This window comes from Fistularia commersonii, chromosome 3, assembly GCF_037954325.1.
Source record: "Fistularia commersonii isolate RoL2024-O1a breed Wild chromosome 3, RoL_Fcom_v1.0, whole genome shotgun sequence".
Taxonomy (NCBI): domain Eukaryota; kingdom Metazoa; phylum Chordata; class Actinopteri; order Syngnathiformes; family Fistulariidae; genus Fistularia; species Fistularia commersonii.
The window spans coordinates 22,879,165-22,902,041 of record NC_141286.1 but is presented as its reverse complement, the minus strand read 5'-3'; the positions used below and the strand labels follow the sequence as shown (position 1 = coordinate 22,902,041).

General features: G+C 48.3%; 4 protein-coding genes across 5 annotated transcripts in view; 3 read left to right on the top strand and 1 right to left on the bottom strand.

Moving 5' to 3' along the window:
* Positions 1–18: 18 nt before the first annotated feature.
* ctxn2 (cortexin 2) lies at positions 19–3,369 on the top strand. Its single transcript, XM_086144227.1, has one exon. It carries the CDS (start codon positions 878–880, stop codon positions 1,121–1,123), a length of 246 nt encoding a protein of 81 aa, XP_086000353.1. The 5' UTR covers positions 19–877; the 3' UTR covers positions 1,124–3,369.
* A 1,249-nt stretch (positions 3,370–4,618) lies between these two features.
* Positions 4,619–16,365, top strand: slc12a1 (solute carrier family 12 member 1). The gene is made up of 26 exons (XM_086144223.1): positions 4,619–6,905; positions 7,843–7,974; positions 8,250–8,325; positions 8,735–8,830; positions 9,103–9,242; positions 9,328–9,438; positions 9,556–9,667; positions 9,785–9,909; positions 10,013–10,097; positions 10,179–10,333; positions 10,415–10,522; positions 10,600–10,723; positions 10,817–10,918; positions 11,697–11,852; positions 11,940–12,039; positions 12,153–12,264; positions 12,403–12,543; positions 13,101–13,207; positions 13,297–13,379; positions 13,630–13,755; positions 13,884–14,012; positions 14,109–14,220; positions 14,339–14,425; positions 14,519–14,654; positions 14,741–14,808; positions 15,564–16,365. Exons 1-26 carry the CDS (start codon positions 6,657–6,659, stop codon positions 15,697–15,699), a joined length of 3,108 nt encoding a protein of 1,035 aa, XP_086000349.1. The 5' UTR covers positions 4,619–6,656; the 3' UTR covers positions 15,700–16,365.
* Positions 16,366–17,397: 1,032 nt separating this feature from the next.
* dut (deoxyuridine triphosphatase) lies at positions 17,398–19,715 on the top strand. Of its 2 annotated transcripts, XM_086144225.1 has the most exons (7): positions 17,398–17,743; positions 18,329–18,476; positions 18,666–18,757; positions 18,849–18,893; positions 18,987–19,061; positions 19,177–19,247; positions 19,622–19,715. In XM_086144225.1, exons 1-7 carry the CDS (start codon positions 17,635–17,637, stop codon positions 19,676–19,678), a joined length of 597 nt encoding a protein of 198 aa, XP_086000351.1. In that variant the 5' UTR covers positions 17,398–17,634; the 3' UTR covers positions 19,679–19,715. The 2 variants fall into 2 exon arrangements, with proteins under 2 accessions (XP_086000351.1, XP_086000352.1); XM_086144226.1 differs by lacking the exon at positions 17,398–17,743 and having other exon boundaries at positions 17,752–18,476.
* Positions 19,716–20,253: 538 nt separating this feature from the next.
* fbn1 (fibrillin 1) overlaps positions 20,254–22,877 on the bottom strand; it is a 63,278-nt gene continuing 60,654 nt past the window's right edge. The window contains exon 66 of the mRNA XM_086144222.1: positions 20,254–21,909. Within this exon, the coding sequence (XP_086000348.1) occupies positions 21,526–21,909 (384 nt within the window). The 3' untranslated portion in view covers positions 20,254–21,525. The remainder of the gene's footprint in view (positions 21,910–22,877) is intronic.

Here is a 22,877-nt window from a genome sequence, read left to right as displayed (position 1 = left end):
CGCCGCGTCCATCCCCTGCGCCGCCGAATGTTGTGAATGAGTGAGGCTGAGTGAAACTAACAAGTGGTTGCCATGCAACAGCAGCATCAGCATCATCAGCATCACCAGCAACAGCGGCGGCTGCAGCAGCAAGCAAGCAAGCAAGCAAGCAAGCGTGCTCCTGGAGGGAGAGATAGAGAAACAGAATGATAATGAGAAGGAGGAGGAGGAGGACGGAGGAGAGGAGCAGCATCTCCGGGAGGGGACGCATCACCCTTGTCTCTTGCGCTTTGTTTTGACCAGAGGCGAGGCGAGGATCACGGACAACACACACCCGGGGAGGGGGGGGGGGTCCCCGCCGGGAGAGGGGGGGAGGCAGCAACAGGTCTGTGAGGATGTCGCGGTGGTGACGGTGAGTCGCCTTTTTTTTTTTTTTTTTTTTGCACATCCACACTTGTCAATGGGAGGCGTGCACGCGTCCGTGCAGCCACACCGGCTTTTTTTTTTTTCTTTTTTTTTTTGTTGGCATGTTCAGTTCCCATCCGCCGGAGCCCAGCTGTGTTGCAGGCGTCCACCCGCAGCAACAGGTAGACAACCTTTTCTTTTTTTTTTTTTTCTCCTCCTTTGACTCGCGTTTGTCGATGCACTGCGACACGCCGGGATCCTGACTCTCTGTTTCCGCCCACCATATCTGCACCCACGTCCCTCCACCCCTACCCTCCACCCCTCCTGCCAGTGCAGCCAATGCATTTCAACGTGATGGGATCGATCCCTCCGCTCGGGAGACGAGACAGTCCTGATCTGAAAGCATCTTGTCATCTCTGTCTAGGCAACATGCGGGCTGACAAACGCCTGACCCCATCCGAGGAGAGATGAGGCGCCTCGATGTTGGGTTACCATGTGTAGCGTCCACTACAACCACTCCCTTGCTGCCATGAGCGGAAACGACATGATGGCGCACTCCCTGACTCTGGAGCAGAAGACGGCGTTCGCCTTCGTGGGGATGCTGCTGGTGTTCCTCGGACTGCTGATAGTGAGGTGTTTCCGGATCCTGCTGGACCCCTACAGCAGCATGCCGTCCTCCAACTGGGCCGACGGCATCGAAGGGCTGGAGAAAGGGACGTTCGAGTACGCCCTCACTTAACCCAGGGACGCAGACATCCACGGATGTCCTCGCCTCCGTGGATGCACACACACACACACACACACACACAAACACACGCAAGTACTCGTACGCCACAGCGCCCATCCTGACACCGACACGTCTGTCTGCGAAAGACGGAAGGACTCGGAGGCCGAAGCCGTGAACGGATCAGTTCGCGACGCGGCGTGGATTCCGGGGTCGTGTCCTCCGCCGAAGGGAAATGGCCGAAGATCCCTTTAAAAAAAAAATTAAAATCATCCTGACAAGATGAGCATCTTCAGATTTTGGAGATCGAGGCGGACGCCGGAGGGACAGAAGACTCAGGGACAAGATTCCTAAACACAGATTGGGAAACGGTTGGGTTTGCACATCCGCACAAAAGGACGCACGATTGGCTACAGGGTATCACGTCCCAACTGGCGCTTCATCGGCGTCTCCTTTGTTTATTTATCAATTTTTTCTTTGTTTTCATTTTGTTTTGAAGCCTCGCTGCGAAGGGACCCCCGAAACAGAATCCCCGCTTCTTCGACAGCGATGCCAAAACTCGGTTTGCGCGGAAAGAAGAGGATGAGCACAGATTCCGACGTCGCTGTCCGGAGGATGACCAGGGATCGACAAAGCGTTTTCGTCCGTTGTCGTAAAGTCAGAGGAAAACAAACCGGGACAGCCTCTCTCTCTCTCTCGCTCTCTCTCTTTCTCTCACTGCTGCTAGACATCGAGAGGAGACACTCTACATGACTGCAGAGGAAAAAGGTCATGTGGAGTATAGGGCCTCGTACGTGACCGTCCTCCTCCTCTTCCCGCTTCCTCATCCCCGGCGACTCCCTTCCTTTCGCCGCCGGGAGGCAGGAAGAGGCAGAGATGGCGCGGCCGAGCGTCACCGTCCCGAATGTTCCTTTGCTGATTTCTACGATTTCTCCTTAGTGCTGTGAATCTGCCTTACTGTGACCTTCCACGGGTTTATGTGCCTTCATCTAGAAACATTAGAGCGCCTGTTTGTACGTGCGTGTGCGTGTGCGTGCGTGCGTGGCATTTCACGATGACGGACAGAGCGTCTCCGGACCTGTTGCTTGCTCAGCTGGCGGTAGAGATTACCCATCGGTCCAAGTGTGATTCAATGACGTGAAATAAAATCGAATTTCTTCGCACGAGGGGTCGGATGCTGTGTTCGCCGCTTGTAACCACGGCAACCGCGACCTACGTCCGCACCGCGAAACCCGTCGGAGAGGGTGGCGTGGAGCGAGACTTGAGGGGAAAACTAGTGACGCTGACAGATGCAAAGGAAGGTGTGTGTGTGAGTGTGTGTGTGTGTGAGAGAGTGGTGCAGCCGCAGCAGTATGGCTACACGCAAACGACGTTTTATGGTGTGTTAATAGGAGCGGGGGTTTCCTTATGAGTCCGCTTGGCGGTCGAGGCCGGGCCATCGAGCACGCCTCTTTTTGACACACATCGTTTGTCGGGAATGCGGCCATTATTGCACCATTATCTCTGTCGCCGCCGTGACATCCTTATCTGAGATCTATTTCTACTCGTTAAAGACACTCTCTCTTCCCTCCCCGGTTTGAAAAATACCCACTCCGGCCGAACAGCAACACGCATCTCGCTTATTGATCCCGGGAAGGTCGTACGACCTGTTGTTTGTCTGCGTGCGGCGTGCGGATGACGGAGCGAATGATGGCGTGTCGTTATACGACGGGAATTAGCGGGTTAATGGTTGCGTGTCACTTTACAGCGTGGGAATTGGAGCGTGAATGGTTTTGTATATCTAAACGCCGTGCGGATGAGAAGGTGAATATTTCTCGAAATGACGTGCGAATGGTTTTTTCTGCTTTATAACCTGCGGATGAGAGAGTGAATGCATTTCCCGCCAATGACAGCCACCTCCAGTTGCCTTGTGAGTCCAGGATAAGCGTTACGGATAGTGAACTAGTGAATAATCATGACTCCGCGTGCACGGAGTCACTCTGCAAAAGCTATTTTCGTTTTGTTACGGTTGCATTACGGTCAGATCGACTGCAAAACCAGAACCGCCGCTCCGGACAGTTTGCGATACTCGGCCGACAGCCCTGTGACGGACGTTTCACGCGAATCCCCGTGTTAGCCGGTGTCAGCTAACCTCTAAGGCTCTGACGAATTTAAGCCCGGCCTGCAAACGCGGCTTATATTTTGAGCCGTTTCCTCCATTTAATCCTTCTGAACTTATATCTAATAGCATTTTGTGCTCCTTAAGACCCCAACCGCCACCCGCCGGCTGGGTATCCCAGGATACGTAGCATTTTGACAAATAAACAGCCTTGCTCTGCAAAAAACTTTTCCTTTTCCCGGTCCCGGAGAATAATTTCAAACACGAGCAATAAAACGTTTCTGCTCTGGCGTTGAAGAAATATAGGACATGTTGTCGGAGTTTAAGGTCCATGTGTCGGACGAATCGTGAACCTTAGCTTTTCGTTGATTATCAATCATCATTTTTATTACTTCTGGTCTTCGGACCTCACGAGCTACGTCCTCGTATGTTGCGATAAGATCGCGAGATACATTAAGGCTTTTACAAATATCTTTAAACCCACCCGTTAATATCAACATGAAACAATATCAAAAGAAAAAACTACTTTCGGGTTGCATAACTTGAGCATTAACAGAGCTTATCAGCGGCTAGAATGGTAAACTCCACCTGTGCAGGCGTTGCTATGACGACGTTTCTTCTGTCAGCGGTAGCGAAGCCGAGCCAAACACGGGTTTGCGTCCTGAACAATACGAGAGCAAACAGATCCGTATGGATTGGAGCCGTTCACAAATTAATGTTTTATCTCAGTTTATTAATGATTATAACGCAATTACGCTTAATAAATGACCCCTAACGGGGGAGCGCGGCACCTGCGGTGTGAAGTTACGTTGTGTTCCTAGAAAAATTAACACTTTAGGCCGCGACGGCCTTTTAAATGAATGATTTAAAACCGGCACGCCTGAAAGAGAAACATCTTGCACCACAACATGGATCAGAACGGCTGCATTTTAAAAAAACACACAAATCAACGAAGGAATTAATAGATAATCGACCAAAACGCGATTTACCGGCTCGAAGAATCAGAACCCGGGGATTCCGACGGTGTCTCTGCCGGCCCTGGTCCTGCAAATAAATAAGTAATCAAATAATAGGATTATCAAATAATGAAACAAAACTATCACGTAATAAAATAATGAAATCAATAACCGTGTTTCGGTGGCTCAGTTAAAACCGAGGGGTTTCTGTTATTTCCCTGCTTGCCCTGCGAATAATTAAATCATCAAACAATTAGATAATTATATAAATAAATACTTAAAAAAAAAATCGAATAATCAAATAATGGAATAAATAATGGAATTTAATGGAATTAGAATCTGAGGCGTTCTATTATTTCTCTGCAGGCCCTGCCTTGTAAAGAATTAAGTAGTAATATACTTAAATATTTAATTTATTAAATTATTACAACAATCAAATGATTAAATAAATAACCATGTTTTGGTGGAATTAGAACCAAGGGCTTTCTAGGGCCTGCAAATAAAAATATAACTAATTGATAAATAAATAACCGTGTTTTTGTGGCTCAGAGAATTAGAGCCTGGGGTTTCTTATGATTTCTCTGCTGGCCCTGCAGGGTTCTGTTCAAACGCCTCGTTTTTCGTCCGACATCGGCAAAAACAACAATAACAACAACGCGGCCAACCTTTATCCGGAGGGAACAAATGAGCCGACATGGCGTGATTTCACAAATTGTTTACTTTGCCTGCCCGTATGGGGAAGTTTTTCCAGGAAGTTTATGAGGGAATGTCGGGGTAATCTATACGACAGGGTCCGCAGGTGAGCAGCCCGGCAGAAGGCTCGGCTCAGCCTTTTAATAATTGCGGCTATTAAGATGTAGTATCAGGACTCCTGTTTGCTGCGCCACGCGTTTTTCTAATTCACGGTGCAGCCGGCAGAGCGAGGTTGGAGAAAATGCTGCAATGGGATACATATATATATATATATTTATACACACTCTCTCCTCCTCCTCCTCTTCCTGCCTCTTTTGAGCCCTTTGGACGATTCGACACACACTCCTTTGCCTGTTCACACGCGGCCCATACTAATTGGGCCGGGGTTTTTTTTTTACTCGCCGGCGTGGAGCGGAGAGCTTTTCCCCGGGTGACCTGCAGACTCCCGAGCGTGCTCGAGCGCAGGATTTGCGACAGCACCTCTGGAGTGGCTGAAGCGAAAGCGCGGCGGTGTCAGGCTGCACATTGTCGCTATCTTCAATTAACATTATTATTATTTCAAGACCAAAACAACCCCAGACTACCATCAATGCTAATAGCCAAAACTATCCGTTGTCAAGACGGGATCATAATTCAGGTGGAAAATTCCTGCTCTCGGCATGACTCAGTCAGTAAAATTCCTGAACGGAACATCTAACCGCCGTGTTCCCCGACTGATAAATGTTTTGCAAGCGATAGCTTCCTTCCGCCCAAACACGCCGCGGGAGTATTACTTTGTTATTGTTGTTGTCGTCGTTGTTGATCTGGCGACACATCCAAGGTCAGCTCCGGAGTCATTAGCCTGCCTTTCACTCCGTGCATAAGTCACTGGTGTATCAGTAATAAGGAAGTTTGACGCTTAAAGAGTCTTTTAAAGGCACTTTAGAAGTCATGCGGCTGCACAGAAATGCCTCAGGCGTGTTCCTGTAATTCATGGTCTCATATTAACTCCCATTTTATGGCCATTTCTCCTTTTCTACCTGCCAACTTCCCTCTTAATTTTCGGGGTCTTCAGCAGTATTTTCAGGGATAATGTTTATCCATCGCGCGGCTTTTATTGGCTCGATATTAAATTCGAGCTTCCGTTGTTTTTCGCGCCGTGGATGACATACCCGTGAACAAATGAACGGTTTCGCGCCTCCGCCTTCCTCGGCTTCGTTCACATGCAAATCGTCGCAGCCCGGCGACCTTGAAACTTTTCCCCGCGCCGGTTATACGAGCTTTTATTTAATGTGAACTTCCACGCCGACGTTTCCCAATCGTCCCTTAGGAAGGGCCAGTCGGTCAAAGGAAACGCTCCCCACGCCTCCATAAAGCACTCCGCTGAACAACATGTGCTTTTCCCCCTGTTGCACTTCAGACAATAATATTAGTAATCAATTCTCTAAAGCTCAGGCAATGAGCGCCTTTATCTCTCCTTTGCCGTTTATGACTTGGTTAATCGTTAAGCGATGCCTTTGTGTCCCCTGGGATGGAGCAAGGACATATGTGACACCCCTTGTTCGGCTTTCTGAGGGTTGATCCTGAGGGCTGGCCAATCGCTGACGGCCAGTTATTGCCCCGGGATGCGGCGTATAAAGGTAGGCCGTCGGGAACGAATCAAACTTATGCACGAGAACCTCAAGGCTACTCATATTCTACAGATACAGATCTGGTTGTCGCCGAAGTTTGTCGGATGACCCGAGGCTTCGGATCCGCGCCGCCATTCTTTTTGTTTTTATCCTTGACCGATTGTGTCTGAGAATCTCCCTCAGCCTTCCCGATGGAGCGGAGCACAGCGGGGGAGCACGTTAACGCCGCTTACGACCCCACCTTGGATGAACCCCCCGTCTACGAGGAGAACATCTCCGAACGGGAGCACCGGGCGGTGCGGCCCTCCGTGGCCAGCGCCTTCGGTCGGGACACTCTGGACCGAGTGCCCAACATCGACTTCTACCGTAATGCGGGCAGCGTGAGCGGACACCGGGCGGTGCGGCCGTCCTTGCAAGAACTCCACAACGTTTTCCAGAAGGTGAGACCCTTCGCGGGAGTTCGGCATCTTGGCTACTCGCGACTGTCCGGAGCCAGTTCCACTGTAGCTTCACCAAACATGCCTCTCTACGTTCCACGTTCATTTCTTCGCTCGCCGCCGGCCGGGATGTTGTTCCCCGCAGTACGCGTGACACACTTGAGACTTTTACGACTTTTTAATTGACCGTTATAAACCCTTGTGTTGCAAACGGGTAACGAGAGATTCGCGTTATAAAGGTTAAACTCCATTGCCATATCGGGATTTTAGATTAAAAAAGAAAAAAAAATGAAACGACAGCCTTGTCAGAGGCCGATGATTCGTGGGAAACGTCACAAATCCACGGAGGCGACGGGGAAATTAGCAGACCTGAAATCGCCAGCACGAAGCGACGCCTTGACAGATACCCGGTCGACTCACGGTTTATCTGAGGAGGATAATTATTTGGTTTCTAAATGGGCGAAAGCACAAAGGAGCGGAGCGGTGCATTGACGGATGAGGCCGGCGCCGTGTTTAGACTATTTACAATTTCAATTACTCAGTAGAAAAAAAAGGAACCTGGAGTGGGGAGTCCATTCCGATGGAGCTGAAAGGCTAAATCAGATGAGGAGTAATTCAGCAGTCCGTATTCGCTTCGTCCTTTCTCCTCGTCATTTCTCTTTTCGGCTTCCAAGGACAGACGGGGGGAGTGTAATGTCTGCGAGCGCTTTATAAATCTTCATCCAGATCAAGCCGTGCAGGCGCTCCCACTCTAATTCCTCCCAAGTGCATCGCAGGGAGAGCCAAACGCTCATCAGCCAATATGAAGGACGGACCGAATCTCCGGTCGGCATAGCGATGGCACTGCGTTTGATTTTATTTGTTGTTGTTGTTGTTTTTTTTTTCCCGAAAACGGCATGATAAACGTCCCGTGTTCCTGTCCTCCTTGCCTCCCGAGCAGAATGGCGCCATCTCCGTGCCGGACACGGTGGAGGACGAGGGGAGCGACGGGACGCCCTCCGACGACCCGGAGTCGACCCCCGTCGAAAAAAACAAGGGGGAAGTGAAGTTCGGCTGGATCCGCGGCGTCCTGGTGAGTGACGCCGGATCGACTAACAAGAGCATCAAGCGCAAGTAGCGACGGTTGCCCGTGTGGTGCATGCGTGGCGGTTAAATCTACAAATAAAAAAACAATTCTCTCTGACCTTTTAATCAGGTCAGCGTCGGGTTGTGCTATTTTCACCCGTTTTCCTTGCGTCGTCCGATACCAAATGTCTTCCAAATATCCCTTTCATTCGCGAATCCCCGAACGGGACAACGCTGTGTCGAAGGCGCCCGTAAAACCAAGGCCTCCTTTGCCGTCCACAGGTGAGATGCATGCTGAACATCTGGGGCGTCATGCTGTTCATCCGTCTGTCCTGGGTGTTCGGACAGGCAGGCTGGGGTGAGTGACGAGGCGGCGCCGCGGTGCGTTTCACCCCTACGCGCCTACTTCCCTTCGCGCTCTGGGATATACCAATCGTACCATGAGGAGTCCTGCGAACCTCCATGGGTAGAGCAGGTGTTGTAGAAGCAGGCTGACAGATTGGACTGCAGATAATCTAATGTTAAGGAGGCGGTGCGAGCTTTTTTTGTGTTCACAGGAAGCGAGGAGAAAGGCTAATCCTGTAAATGGTCCCCTTGGGGTATTAAATGTTCGAGAGCGTATTGATCGGCGAAAGGGTTGGAGAAGCTACAAGGGGGGGAGCGGGGCAGGGGGTTGTAACTCGTGGCCTCCGGGCTCCTCCGAAGAGGCCACCCTTCCCTTCTTCTCGGTGGCTCGACGATCATTTTCTTCACGTGCTGCGTTTCAGGTCTTGGGATCATGGTCATCGCCCTCAGCTGCGTGGTAACCACCATCACCGGCCTTTCCATGTCGGCCATTTGCACCAACGGCGTGGTCCGAGGAGGTGAGGAGACGCGCCCTCGACCCGCTCGACATCGAAAAATCCGAAGGCGACTTCCTCTCGGTGTCGGAACGGTATCTGCGAATGAATCGACGCGGGGCCGAGATAACATACAATGTTTCTGACATAAAATCTTTGGCCGAGAGAATGGAGGGCGGGTGTGCGGGCGAAGACGAGGGTTCGAAGCCGCACCCGCGTTTGAACTCGACTCCTTCTGACACTTAATCGATGGCTCGGTGCGACGGTGATTAATCATCCACCGCCGTCCTTCACAGGAGGGGCTTATTACCTGATATCTCGAAGCCTGGGGCCGGAGTTCGGCGGGTCCATCGGTCTGATTTTCGCTTTCGCCAACGCGGTGGCGGTCGCCATGTACGTGGTGGGATTCGCCGAGACGGTGGTGGACCTGCTCAAGGTGCGTGAGTTTATCGCCGCGGGTAATCGGCGGAAGTCTCTTTCCTACGCGATCCACCTCGTGGTGATCCTCTCTCCTCTTCCAGGAACACGATGTCCTGATGGTGGACGAGCTGAACGACATCAGAATCGTGGGCGTCATCACGGTGGTGCTGCTGCTGGCCATCTCTGTCGCCGGGATGGAATGGGAGGCCAAGGTCAGATGCGCGTCGTGCTATTTTTGTTGACTAATTTCTCGGGCGTTGCGCCCAGACCTCTAACAGTCACCTCCGACCACTTCTCCCCGCCGCCGCCGCCGCCGCCGCCACCCGCAGGCTCAGATCGTCCTGCTCATCATCTTGCTGGTGGCCATCGTGAACGTGTTTGTGGGAACGTTCATTCCCGCGACGGAAACTAAGAAATCCCAAGGTTTCTTCAATTACAACTGTAAGGAGCCCGCTGGGGACGACCTTGCCGAAGAAATTAGATCCTTCATTTCAAGCTAACCGGAATGCTAATGTTCTCTCGCTCTCTCTTTCTCTCTGTCTTATCTCTTCCTTACAGCCAAAATATTCATGGAGAACTTCCTTCCGAATTTCAGAGGCGAGTCATTCTTCTCCGTGTTTTCCATCTTCTTCCCGGCTGCGACCGGCATCTTGGCCGGTGCCAACATCTCCGGTGACCTGCGGGTAACTATTATCAAATCCCATGAGGGGGAAGGAGGGAGGAGCTCGCGGTATTCTCAGCTAACATCGATAAAAAATTTGCTGACGACGACACGTTTTCTAACAGGACGCCCAGGCTGCCATTCCCAAGGGGACTTTACTGGCCATTTTGATCACTGGCATCACCTACCTGGCCGTCGCACTTTGTGTTTGTGAGTAGAAACGATCATCCGACACGTCGGTAAACAAAAAAACCCGACTCGACGCCCGTCCCCTCTCCTCGCCCCTCCTAGCCGCCAGCGTCGTGCGCGACGCCACGGGGAACCTGACCGACATTTTCACCCCCGGAGGATCGTGCGACGCCACCACGTCGGCCTGCGAGCTGGGATACAATTTCTCCATCTGCGAAGTGCAAAAATGCAAATTTGGCCTGATGAACAACTTCCAGGTGAGAGAAAACCCGCCACCTCTGACCCTCGCGGACACGGCAGACGTCTCCCCGACGCTGACGCCTCCCGCTCTCTGCCAGGTCATGACCATGGTGTCCGGCTTCGGCCCTCTTATCATCGCCGGGACCTTCTCGGCCACGCTTTCCTCGGCCTTGGCTTCTCTGGTCAGCGCTCCCAAAGTTTTCCAGGTGGGGAACTCTTAACCGCTTCCCGAATACATCCAGCCCTTTTCACCGCCCGACGCTCAGAGTGTGTCCTCCCTCAGGCGCTGTGCAAGGACAACATCTACAAGGCCCTGCACTTCTTCGCCAAGGGACACGGCAAGAACAACGAGCCGATCCGCGGCTACATCCTCACCTTCCTCATTTCCGTGGCCTTCATTCTCATCGGTCGGTTCCGGACGTTCGCGGCCTGCTTTTAAAAACCTAAAACCCCAAACGTACCGACCGGATTAACCACTGCTTCCGCCTCTGTCTCTGCAGGCAACCTCAACCAAATCGCCCCGATCATTTCAAACTTCTTCTTGGCGTCTTACGCTCTCATCAACTTCTCCTGCTTCCACGCCTCCTACGCCAAGTCCCCGGGTGAGTCCGCAACTGCCGCAACTTAGAAAAGCCTCTCCGGTGGCTTTTGTAGTTTTGTAGTTCTTCACATGAGATGAGATGATGAGATGAGAACAACTTTATTAAACCCGAAGGAAATTGTTGTGCCAGAGTTTCAAGTAAAAACATAACAGTAATAGACAATAGTGGAAAGGAGGAAGAATAAGAAATATAATGAAATATAAATTGTCTTAGCTGTTAGCAGTAACTGCAAAGATCGAAGATTCCCTGCGGCTGAGGGAAGAGGAATTAACTGTTTTTTTTTTTAATTTATTAATTACTGTTACTTAATTTAATACAATTATATAATATAATAATAATTAAAATTATTATCATATTTTTATATTATATTTTATATTATTTATTATATTATATTATATAATATATATATATATATATTATATTATTATATATAATATAATATAATAAATATATATATATACATATTATATATAATATATATATATATTATATTATTATATATATATTATTAATATTTTATATTAAATTAAAATCAAAATAACAAAAAAATAAAAGTAATATAATATAATAAAAATAAAGAATTAAAAATTAAAAAAAAAAAGCGTAATTAATAACAGTAACTATTGTTACTGTTATTAATTACTGTGAATTAACTGCCAATTAACTAAATTAATTCACATGCCGATGAAGCTAGCTTTCCAGGGGCCGACACGATCGGGTGCGATTGTCGATGGGTTTCGGGATTCGCGGCTCACGTTGTTTTTCTCGTGCTCTCCAGGTTGGAGGCCGGGTTATAAATACTACAACATGTGGCTGTCCCTGCTGGGCGCGCTGCTGTGCTGCGCCGTGATGTTCGTGATAAACTGGTGGGCCGCGCTCATAACGTACGCCATCGAAATCCTCCTCTACATCTACGTCACCGTCAAGAAGCCAGGTGAGATGTTTCTTCTCATTCGGTCCCTCCAACCCCCCCCCCTCGGGCAGCGGAAGTCACTTTTTTTCCTCGTCGTCCCCGTCGCAGATGTGAACTGGGGTTCGTCCACGCAGGCCGTTACGTTCGTCAGCGCCGTCAGCAACGCTCTGTCTCTATCGGGGGTGGAGGATCACGTGAAGAACTTCAGGTACGGGTCGCCTAAGAGAGAATGCCAGTGGGGTTTTTCCAGGACTTTTCATCGGTAGATTAATCTCAAACTCGAAGCTCCGCGCGGGTCTGAACTGCGTTTCTGCTCCTCAGGCCTCAAATCTTGACGTTGACGGGGGGAGCGCGGACGCGTCCGGCCCTCCTGGACCTGGCTCAGTCCTTCACCAAGAACTACGGGCTCTGTCTGACCGGCGAAGTGTTTGTGGTAAAGTGACCCCATAATCATATTTGTACGCAAAAACCTTACTCTGAACATCCGTTAGATATCAACGACCAATCGCAATTACGCTTCGACCGACGCACCGGTCGTTCTCGTGTAACACGAGCGGTTTGGTCTCTCCAGGGCTCCAGATCGGAGGCCCTCCAAAGGACGAACGCCGCCATGGAGCAAAACCAGCTCTGGCTGAGGAAGATGAAGCGCAAGGCGTTTTACGCCGCCGCGGCCTGCAACGACTTCAGGCAGGGGGCCGACATCCTGCTTCAGGTACGCTCAGATGGGAGCCGCGGATCAATAAATAACGTATAAAACTGGGAGTTGAGGTTCTAAGGAGCGTGGAACCCATACAAAAAAAAAAATTTTACTGTATCGATCTCCGCCTCTCAACGTCGAGTATCTATTGCCGCGTTATGACTCCGGCCCCTGCTTGTTTTGCGAAGATCTGGCCAGAGGAGCGAGGAGGGTTCGGCGGGGGTTAATGAGAAGCAAGAAAGCAGTCTTATGGCTCCGGCTATCACACTCCTGGAGATAAAGCCTTGTTACTTCAAACCCGAGCGGCAGATTAAAAGCTATAATTGATTAACTCCGCGCTGGACGAGGCCCTGCAGACACGGAGGAAATCTGCAGAGTAATCTGGTCGTAACTCCTGGCAGTAAAAACCGCCTCGGCCCCTTGATTTCTGGGCCGGTCCAAGCAAAGTTTTCATAGTTTCTCCTTCTTTTCGTTCTCGGAAAGAAAGACGCAAAAGAAAAAAAAAAAAATCGTTACAGACGAGTTTCACGAGTTTATCCTTGCCGGACGGCTGACGGCGCCTCTGCTCGCAGGCCTCCGGTCTCGGCCGGATGAAGCCCAACACGCTGATGCTCGGCTTCAAGAGGAACTGGAGAACCGCCGGCACGGAGAAGGTGCAGAGCTACGTGGGAGTCCTGCAGTGAGTCTGACGGCGGACGCCTTCGTCGAGATCGTTCCCCCCGAGGGAAACCGACGTTTTTAATTCTTTTCAACTTTTCCCACCGACAGCGACGCCTTGGACCTGGAGTACGGAACCGTGATACTGAGGATGAGCCAAGGCCTTGACGTGACTCACATCCTGGATGAGGAAGGTCAGCGGTGTTGTCCAGGGGCGACAGAGGAAAACAAATTTGTACAAACGAAACAAGCGATTGTAGTCTGTGAAGCAGAGGTGGTTAAAAAACGCTGGCGAAAGAGACGCCGCACTTTGTTCGGTAGATTACAGCGTATTCATAAAAACCAGGTAGTGGGCAGATAAGCAGCTGGAATAACTACTAGTTGAAGATAATGGCGTGATCGTAAACCTATTTTTTTTTTCTTGTATTTCGTATCAATTTCTAGATGAGATGCTGAGGGCGGCCAAGGAGCAACTCGACCTGGAGAACGAGCTGATGCCGAACGGAGGGAAAGCAAAAGGCCTGTTCAGGAAGTCCAGGAAGTCGTCCCAGCAAGTGCTCGCCACCCGAGGTACCGCCGTTCGACTGCCTTCGCCCTCTGGGACGGATTTGGAGTTCCTCGTCTCGGCAAGCGAGAAGGCAAACTCGTGAATGCTGTCTGACCCCCCCCGGGTCTCTGCTCTCCTTCTCCTTCCCCAGTGTCGGTGTGCGGACCGCCGCCCCCAAGCATAGCCATGACCAACGAGAAGCTGGTGCAGGCCAGCATGCAGTTCAAGAAGAAGCAGCCCAAAGGCACCATCGATGTGTGGTGGCTGTTCGACGACGGGGGTGAGTTCCCGAATTCCGACTCCGAAAATCAGGATAAAGCGAACCGCGTTCTCCGTCGGGAAAGCGTAATAACCCGACCTCCGGTCTCCTCGGCAGGTCTCACCCTGCTGCTGCCCTACATCCTCACCACCAGGAAGAAGTGGAAGGACTGCAGGTTGAGGATCTTCATGGCCGGACAGCCCGGACGAACGGAGCAGGACCAACAGGAGTGGGTGAAACCGCAAACCGATGTTTGACAGGGAAAATTTTGACTTTAGAGGGGCTGCTTCTTGACAATCTAAATATTCCTTGTGTGTGTGTGTGTGTGTGTGTGTGATCTTTTTTAGGATGAAATCTCTGTTGCAGAAATTCAGAATCAAGTACAGTGAAATTATTGTCATCGATGACATTCATGTCGGACCCAGAAAAGACAGGTAGGTTGTTTAAGTAATTTCCCTCACACACACACACACACACACACACGATTGCATATCAGCATCTCCTATGAAATGTTCTTGAACCTCCAGCTTGAACGCGTTGGAGGAGATGATCGAGCCTTTCCGTCTGCACGACGGCTCCAAGGACGCCGCCCAGGCCGAGGCCCTGCGGCGAGAGCATCCCTGGAAGATCACCGACGAAGAGCTGAGAGCGTTCGAGGAGAAGGTGCGGCCGCTAATCGTGAAAAAAAAAACAAAGATTCGCTGTGCAATTCCCCTTTCCTAAACTGATTTATTTCACTTTTCTCGCAGACCCACCTCCAGATCAGGCTGAACGAGCTGCTGCAGCAAAACTCCAAGTCTGCCAACTTGATTATTGTGTAAGTATCTTCTCCAAAACAACAGATCACCGATCCTCAAAGAGCTACGTGTCATGGTAACAGTGCAAATGTAACTAAATGAAACCAAATGTAATGTAAAATAAATATCACTACTCCTGAATGTTAAATAACTCAATTTAGTACTCATTCTAATCCATTGCATTTGCATAGATGTAAAAATAATATACTTTTACTAGTTGCTCTGTTAAAAAGCTAGCTTTCACTGCTACTCTTTGACAGTCGATGCTGTCTCGCAACACAAAAGACGTACCGTTTTTTTCTCCTTGAAACACAAACATATATTCGCCTTCCCATCTTTTGTGAAACGGCCTTCTGTCTGCATCAACTTTTAGGGATCATTCTCAATTCTACTTGTCAAAAAATCGCATCTATGTGGATACACTGCAATCTAATGGCGTGATGCCGTCACTTTGCGACATGAATTGTGGGAAATGTTGTTTTTGGTCAAAACACGCTTTTGACTTATTTATTTCAAGACAATCAGACCTTATTGGATGTTCTCGCGGCCACATTCGGCCCGCCGGCCTTGACTTTGACACCGTTTAAAGGCACAGTAAAGTGTCCCGGTCGCTCAAGCCTCGAGTATTTTGTGAAAACAACTTAGAACCCATTTACGCCGTCTTTTCACAGAGGAAATCAGCGCACCGGTCGGAGGCATGTGCTTCTGAAACCGCTTTATCCGATGGCAGAGGCTAAAACTAAGTGTGTGAATAACCCTCTGTTGCCCCCTGCAGGAGCTTACCCATTGCACGCAAGGACTCCATCTCTGACTTCCTCTACATGTCCTGGTTGGACATTCTGACGAGGGACCTCCCGCCCATCCTGCTCATCAGAGGGAACCACCAGAGCGTGCTCACGTTCTACTCGTGAAGACGGCGACCGTCTGCAGAAGACTCGCTTGAGAGGAAACACAAGTGGCCGCACCGTGACGACCAACCGCCTTCGGAGGGACACTTGGACGACGACGGTCGGACGAGATCCCAGGTTTTCAGCCTCGAGCGGGGAACTAACTGTATTCATACAACTGTTTTACTTATGAATACTATGACAAACAAAAGAGTGAAAATGGCCAAAAAAGAAAAAAAAAAACATAGGCTGGAAACAAATTTACAGTAATAATTAACATTCCTCCGTCTGGTTTGTGGCCGGTTGTGTTTTAGTTGCCACTGTGAAATACATGTACATAGTCTGAAATCACTCGGGGATATTTTATAGAAAAACTCAAACCTCTTTTTGGATGATTAGGAAAATTATGATGGTATTTTATTTAAAGCACTCTTTGCCCTCCACTGGCTGTAACATATACTGCTGCTTTAGAGCTGTGTACTTCGTCCATGTGATACTGTTTAAATATATTTAAAGCTGTATTGTAATACTTTTTCTGATATCCTAAAAAGAGGCATCAAACCAAAGACGGTGAATCAAACTGTTTTTTTTTCTTTCTGTATAACTGTTTGTCTGAATTAAATGTAAATAGATGTGAAATTGTCGCTCAGCCCGAAGAGACACAGAATAAAATGCTTGAGCTTTTCCACATTTAGCCTCTGATTTATGTGATTTGATGAAATACACACATCATTTTTCAAATGATTTTTTTCAGGCCACCCATTCTTGTTGTAGTTCTGGTATTAAATGCTATTAAATAGCATTTAATACCATTAAATATCTGACCCGGGGGGGCGCTCACTGCAGATGGGGGACAGTAATCTGCACACCCACAGGTGCAGGTGCAGAAGTCAAGCTAGAGAGTAGATAAGATGTTAACACTGCTATGTAATATAATAACCTTCAATAAGCTGCTCTTTTGACTCCACCTTCCATTTGCAAAAATACTCCATGGTAAATAATATATTCAGCTGTTCAGCAGTCACACAAAATTCCATTTGATTGGAGATGCTTCGCAAATGCAGTAAATTCATTATATATCTCTATCATAAATATCATTATATATGTTACATTTATTTTATATATTTTTACATGGGATTTTTCTTTCTCTCTTTTAATCTTTGCTGTTTTTTATTATTTGTTATTTTATTCTTTATTTTTATATCGAGTTCTATTTTGATTCTTCCCCATTTGACTCTAGCAGGAGCTGCTTTCCCCCTGGAGGATCAATAAAGTATTCTGATTCTGATTATTTACGGCTCACAGCTTGGATTTTACACTGGTTTTTTTTTTTTTTTTTTTTTGGACTGACAGGATTCACACTTCATCGCCAGGTTGGCCTTTCACATGAAATCCCAAAACAGTGTCACCCATGTCATATAAGTGAGTTAGGTGGAACATTACATTGAGGACAACCGTGGGTTTCACACTCATAACATTTCAACGTTTGCGTACACACGAATATGTTCGTTTAAATACCGCATAACTGCGATGAACTCTTGTTTATGTGGAAATTTGATTTGATTGCTCGGCTTCATCGCTCTTATTTTTATCAGACATCTGCGGTGACAAATTAATTGCCCATTTTTATGTGCGTGAAAGACGACGGCGCACATTTGCAGTTCATCGCTTCCATCTGTTTAAATGAAGGTGCGCGTCAGGCGCAGTTACGATCTCTCACCAGCAGGGGGCGCAGTGAGTTCACGATTCTGCATAACAGGCTGCCTCGTCTGGACGGTGGGCGCAGTTTGGCCACGAAGATCGCTCAAGGGGACTAAAAAATGAATATATATAAAAAAACAGATTGACTAATGAAGCTTCAACCGGACTGTTGGTGATTACTGACAGTGCTGCATCACCTGGAAGCAGAAGTGCGATGCAGATGCAACCGATGGGACGTTAGCAGTTAGCATAGCTCATATGACAGCAACGTACTTTGAGCAACTGCGCATGTGTCGTAAGATGCTTCGCGCCGCTCTGCGCATGTCCACCAGGGGATTCCGGACGCAAACGAGCATTCGAAGCGAAGGCGAGTGACGTTTAACGTTCCCGTTAGCGGTTCGAGGATAGTAAAAAGTAGCTTGGACGTCTTTTCTTGACCTTGAGGGCTCTCGGTTATTACGGTGACAGCTGTTTCAACACTTAAAATAGAGAGCTGCTATGGAAGCAGCTTTGCATGTTTCCGCACCGGCATCTCCGTTGTTTACATGAAGGTGTTCGCGTTCGGAAATTATCGCGAGAATGTGACGTTACACCGGAAGTGATGCTTCATCCTTCTGGCATTTCGATCAATTCGTTTTCTATCTACATGGACAAGCTATTAAAAGAAAAAAATACGTTTAGTCGCTTTAGTCCCCCTCTCCCTATCCGACTAAGTGAATCCTCAGCTTCAAAAAAAAAAAAAAAAGACGAAAAAAATTATGAATTTAAAGGCGGAGTGTTCCGCTCCCCCCCGGCGCGGGAAATTCAAACGTTGCTTTAAAGGCGGGACTCGCCACCCAGCGCGGGAACCTGAGTTTGCAGTCAGAGAAAGAAGACCTCCATCTCCGCTGCAGCGGTTTTCCAACCCCGATCACCTCTACATCTACTGACATGCCCGTCTTGGATGTTACAGACGCTTCCGTCGTTTCTCCGTCCAAGAGGACGCGGACGGAGACGACCTCCGAAGAGTGGCGACCAGTCCTCAGGTTCGCCAAACTCTCCGAACACGCCACGACCCCCACCCGGGGCTCCGCAAAGGCTGCGGGATTCGACCTCTACAGGTGGGCTACCGTGCAATGTTCACACAATGTGCAAGTTGAGAAAATGCATTTTGAAATCTTATGCCAACTCACAAAGTACAGCTGCAGGTTGTATGTAGACAGCAATGACCTGGATGTAACATTTACACCGCGTGATGATAAATGATCAAGACCAGTTGATTATTGATTTATTTTTGGATTTGCTTCCAGTGCATACGACTATTCCATCGCAGCCATGGGAAAGGCCATTGTCAAGACTGACATCCAGATAGCAGTTCCGCATGGCTGCTATGGGAGAGTAGGTGAGTGTTTCTGAGGAAAAGAACCCTGTGATGGATAATGTTCTGCCTCCTGAAAATAAATGGGCCATAACTTGTGTGATCTGCTCTTCAGCACCGAGATCTGGATTGGCGGCCAAACATTTCATTGACGTCGGCGGTGAGTTTTTCACAAAGAGCTTCTCTGCTTTGTAAAAAATCCCACGTCGGGCAGGCGGAATCTGAAGCCGTGTCCTGCCTGTTTTCTCCTCAGCCGGAGTCGTGGACGAGGATTACAGGGGAAACGTCGGCGTGGTTCTCTTTAACTTCAGCCAGGACGTGTTTGAAGGTACAATTGTTTTTTTTTTCTTTCTGAAATATATAAAATGCAATCTTAGTCCATAGAAGAAATAAAAAGTTTTTATCAGCCGTGACTTACCTCATGGGTTTCTCGTTTCTGTCAGTGAAAAAAGGAGATAGAGTGGCTCAGCTGGTCTGCGAGAGAATCTGCTACCCAGAACTGCTGGAACAGGAGGTAAGGGAATCAGAACGGCCTTTGCATAGAGCAGGGGTGTCAAACTCGAGGCCCGTGGACCGGATCAGGGCAACAAATGAGTTTAACCGGGCTTGCAAAGCTAAAAGATACAAAGTTTTGGTGAATTGAACAATAGGTATATTAACAGTAGTTAGTATGTCATGATTTTACATGTCCGACCCACATCTCTTAACAGATTTTCCTTCATGTGGCCAATGAGCTAAAATGAGATTGAACGTGGTTTGTTTCTCGCTGGATTCTTTGCAAAGAGTAGCAGTAGTGGTATTCTATGCGGGTGTGCGAGCTCTCCCTCCATTTTTAATTCTATGACATCCATATTTAAGATTTCTAATCACTCGTTTATGTCATTTCAGACACTTGATGACACGGAGCGCGGCGCCGGAGGCTTCGGATCGACCGGTCGCAACTGAACTTTAATTTCTGTATTTAATAAAGCTCTTTTTTTTTTTGTATTTAGGGGTCAAATCTTGTTTTTTTTCTCCACTTTCCACATCCCCCGTGACTGTCCACACGGGGGCAGTACGAGACAACCTTTCAGTTGGAAAAGGGGCCGTCGCCGTTTCACTTCCATCGGCTCTTGGATCTGTGAAAGTACAATGATTGAAGGGTAAACTCGGAGCCAGGGGTTCACCCTAGGCGGGGCCGCAAACGCACTTTATATAAGCCTTTATAGCTTTTAATTAAAATGATTTATAATTTTCTACGAAAACACTTGATTCAAACTGGTAGTTAGCCGTCTCCAAAATAATCTAGCAAGCACGTTGAACCGAACTCTAAAATTACTGGATTAAAAGGTGCGTAATGGAGGGGAAATTGTGAAAATTGACAAAAGTTCCTTAAATTTGTGCCAGATTGACAATTTACAAGAAAAACAGACTCCGTGGAAAACGAGCTTATTTAAATGTAATGAATGTGAAGCTTTGAATAATTGTCGCCCGTCTGCACACGCGGCGCTGTCGATAAAGGGGAAAAGCACAGCAGCGAGTACACATAGACCAAAAATATGTTTTTATTGTGAATTTACAACTAAACCCTCACTGATGTGAACAGGGACGCAGCCCAACGTCGGGCTGTTTCCGCGGTAATGCAGCACTGATTGTACGTGTGAGAGATTGTGTGGCCGCGGAGGCCTCAGTGCATAAAATCATGAAGGCCCAGGTTTGGCATCATCAATGTGTGTCATGTGTATGTATACAGTTTACAAAGGAAGTAGTTGGTCATTATAAGCACCATTACAAACCCCTCTATTCCAGGGGCTTCCTCTAGTTTACAAATGCTTCATAGATTAAAAGTGGCATTGATTATTACAGTATAAACACAATTTACATGTAATACGGAGGAGAGCAGGCAAGCTACGGAAGCTAGGTCGCAGACATGATCTCTTTGAGAAACGGCTGATCGGACGAATCTTGTCGACTACTGAATTTTGTATGGCGGTACAGTGCGTTCAGAAGTCTATGTGGTTGCATTGCTAGCACCAGTAAATATGAATTATTCTAGTCAGTAGGAAAGATGGAAAAGCATTGTTTAAATATGCAGTAGGAGTCATTCAAGCTCGGACATGGCTACATCTCAATAGTCCATCGTGGGTTTCCTTTCCTCTCCTAACCATTCTCGTATTCTTCGTCTCTTTTCATCGTCGCGACATTAAATTAACAGCTGGGTACGGAGGAGCGCGTTTATTGCCACCTTCCCCAGAATTATTCAGTAATTGACCTCAGGGGAGGAAATGAATTTCATTCAGACTATTGGGACTCATCCTTTTCTTCCACCTAAGCTGAAATCTATTTGAAAAAAAAAAAAACAAAACAAAACAACAACACAAAAAGCTTCCTGTAGTCCACATGCCTTTCAAAGTGGCACCTGATTCCACATATCATTGTACAACCTAAAACCCTATAATTAAAAACCATATTCACACTCAACAGTGCTTACACACTTGCGTTGTAAGGGCAATATGTTCTTCATTTGACTGATATCATTCATACTGCCTCGTTCTGATGGCGTTTTCCACAGAAATTGTATCTATGATATGTAGAATCATCTTTGGCAATCGAATGATGCAGTCCCCCGCCCCGACCCCCAACCCCCTTCTTGTCTCTTTGGTGGCAAGCCCTTCTCCTGGTTAGAGCAAGCGGAAGTCGCCCCGAAACCACTGACCCAGAGTCAGAGATGTTTGGCCAGATTCTGGGGAGTGTTAGACCGACACTGGATTAGCAGCTGCCGGCAACTACGGCCTGCTTCAGTCTGGTGGTGGTTAATGGAGGATGATCTGCACCCTCATCTTCAGAATGTCTCCCAGCTGCCCCGTGAGGTAGTCTTTATCCTGTCGGTCCTCCAGCTCAGCCAGCTCCTTCTTCTTGTAGAGGGGCATGCTGCTGATCTGAAGGTAGTAGGCCCCCGGGGAGAGGACCTTCTTCTTGCTCAGATGCAGGTAGCTGACGCCCTCTTTCTGGTTGATCTTGAAGTAGCCCTCTGTATTTCCATAGTCAATGCTGTAGCGCACGTGGTCGCTGAGAGCGGACAAGGCCGGCGTGAACTCCAGGATGTGGTCGCGGTTGGTCAGGTCGCTGATGTTGAGGTGGACCTGCAGGGTGTCCTCGATGTCCACGCTCGCCAGGCTGATCTGCTCCTCGCTCATCTGCGGAGAAGCCGAGATTCAGCCATTAAAGGCTGACGATATAATAAACCCCGCTCCTCTCTAGGCAACGGTACAAAGTGCAGCTGGGTCCTGTCGCGACTGTTTCCATTGTGTCTACATAATATTTACACCGTTTCTGGTGATGTCATACGCCATACATCTCGGTCGACGGCTTGTTAATTTCTCGATTGACGCGCCGTGTCCCACGGTACGAGGGCGGGAACGAGTTGAGTCACGAATGTTCGTAGACCTGGGAGAGCGGAAGGGAGGGAGTGGCACTTTGGAGCTGCTGGGAAAAGTATGGAAGGGCTAGCTTGTGCTTGCATTTGTATTTGAGTAGCAACATTTAGGGCGATGTGTTCTCTAATCCTGAATTCCGGAGGTGCCGGAGTTTGCGGAGAGATTTTCGGGGGCAATGCCGAAAAGTATGGATGTGCAGTCATCTATCCGGGAGGTGACAAGGACAAGGAGCGAGGAGGGAGGGGGGGGGGGGGGGGGAGTCTGTTGATGCTACGTAGCTAGAAAGTGGCGACCCGGCTGATATTATTAATATGGCCGACATCCCGACTCGTAACGGACAAGAAGATCCGATTGCCACGTGGCAGTCGGAGAGGGAGGAATGCGAGTGGAGTTGGCATTGGGAGGAGATGTAGGGCTGGGTATCATCTGCATAATATGAGATGTTGATTTGCAGAATACGTGGCCAAGAGGGAGCGTAGAAATGATTAACAGAAAGGGCCCCAGAATTGAACCCTGGGGTACACCAACCTCAGAAACTTAGGGTAATTTTCTTTTAATTTCTAAATTATTACAAATTCTGGATTGATTTTTTTTTGGGGGGGGGGCAAATTTTCTTTCCTTTTTTTTACCTTTTTACACATATTTACCTCTGTATTTGCATTGCTGGGGTGCCTCCCTGTGTTGTGTAGCCAGTCGTCTCAAGGTTAGCAATAGCCCAACTATATTTC

Coding starts and splice junctions, on each gene's coding strand:
- ctxn2 (XM_086144227.1), top strand. CDS start 878: ATGTGTAGCGTCCACTACAACCACTCCCTTGCTGCCATGAGCGGAAAC.
- slc12a1 (XM_086144223.1), top strand. CDS start 6,657: ATGGAGCGGAGCACAGCGGGGGAGCACGTTAACGCCGCTTACGACCCC. Junction 13,208..13,296: donor AGCTACGTGGGAGTCCTGCA/GTGAGTCTGACG, acceptor TCCCACCGACAG/CGACGCCTTGGACCTGGAGT. Junction 13,380..13,629: donor TCACATCCTGGATGAGGAAG/GTCAGCGGTGTT, acceptor ATCAATTTCTAG/ATGAGATGCTGAGGGCGGCC.
- dut (XM_086144225.1), top strand. CDS start 17,635: ATGACAGCAACGTACTTTGAGCAACTGCGCATGTGTCGTAAGATGCTT. Junction 17,744..18,328: donor AACGAGCATTCGAAGCGAAG/GCGAGTGACGTT, acceptor TGGATGTTACAG/ACGCTTCCGTCGTTTCTCCG. Junction 18,758..18,848: donor TGGCTGCTATGGGAGAGTAG/GTGAGTGTTTCT, acceptor TCTGCTCTTCAG/CACCGAGATCTGGATTGGCG.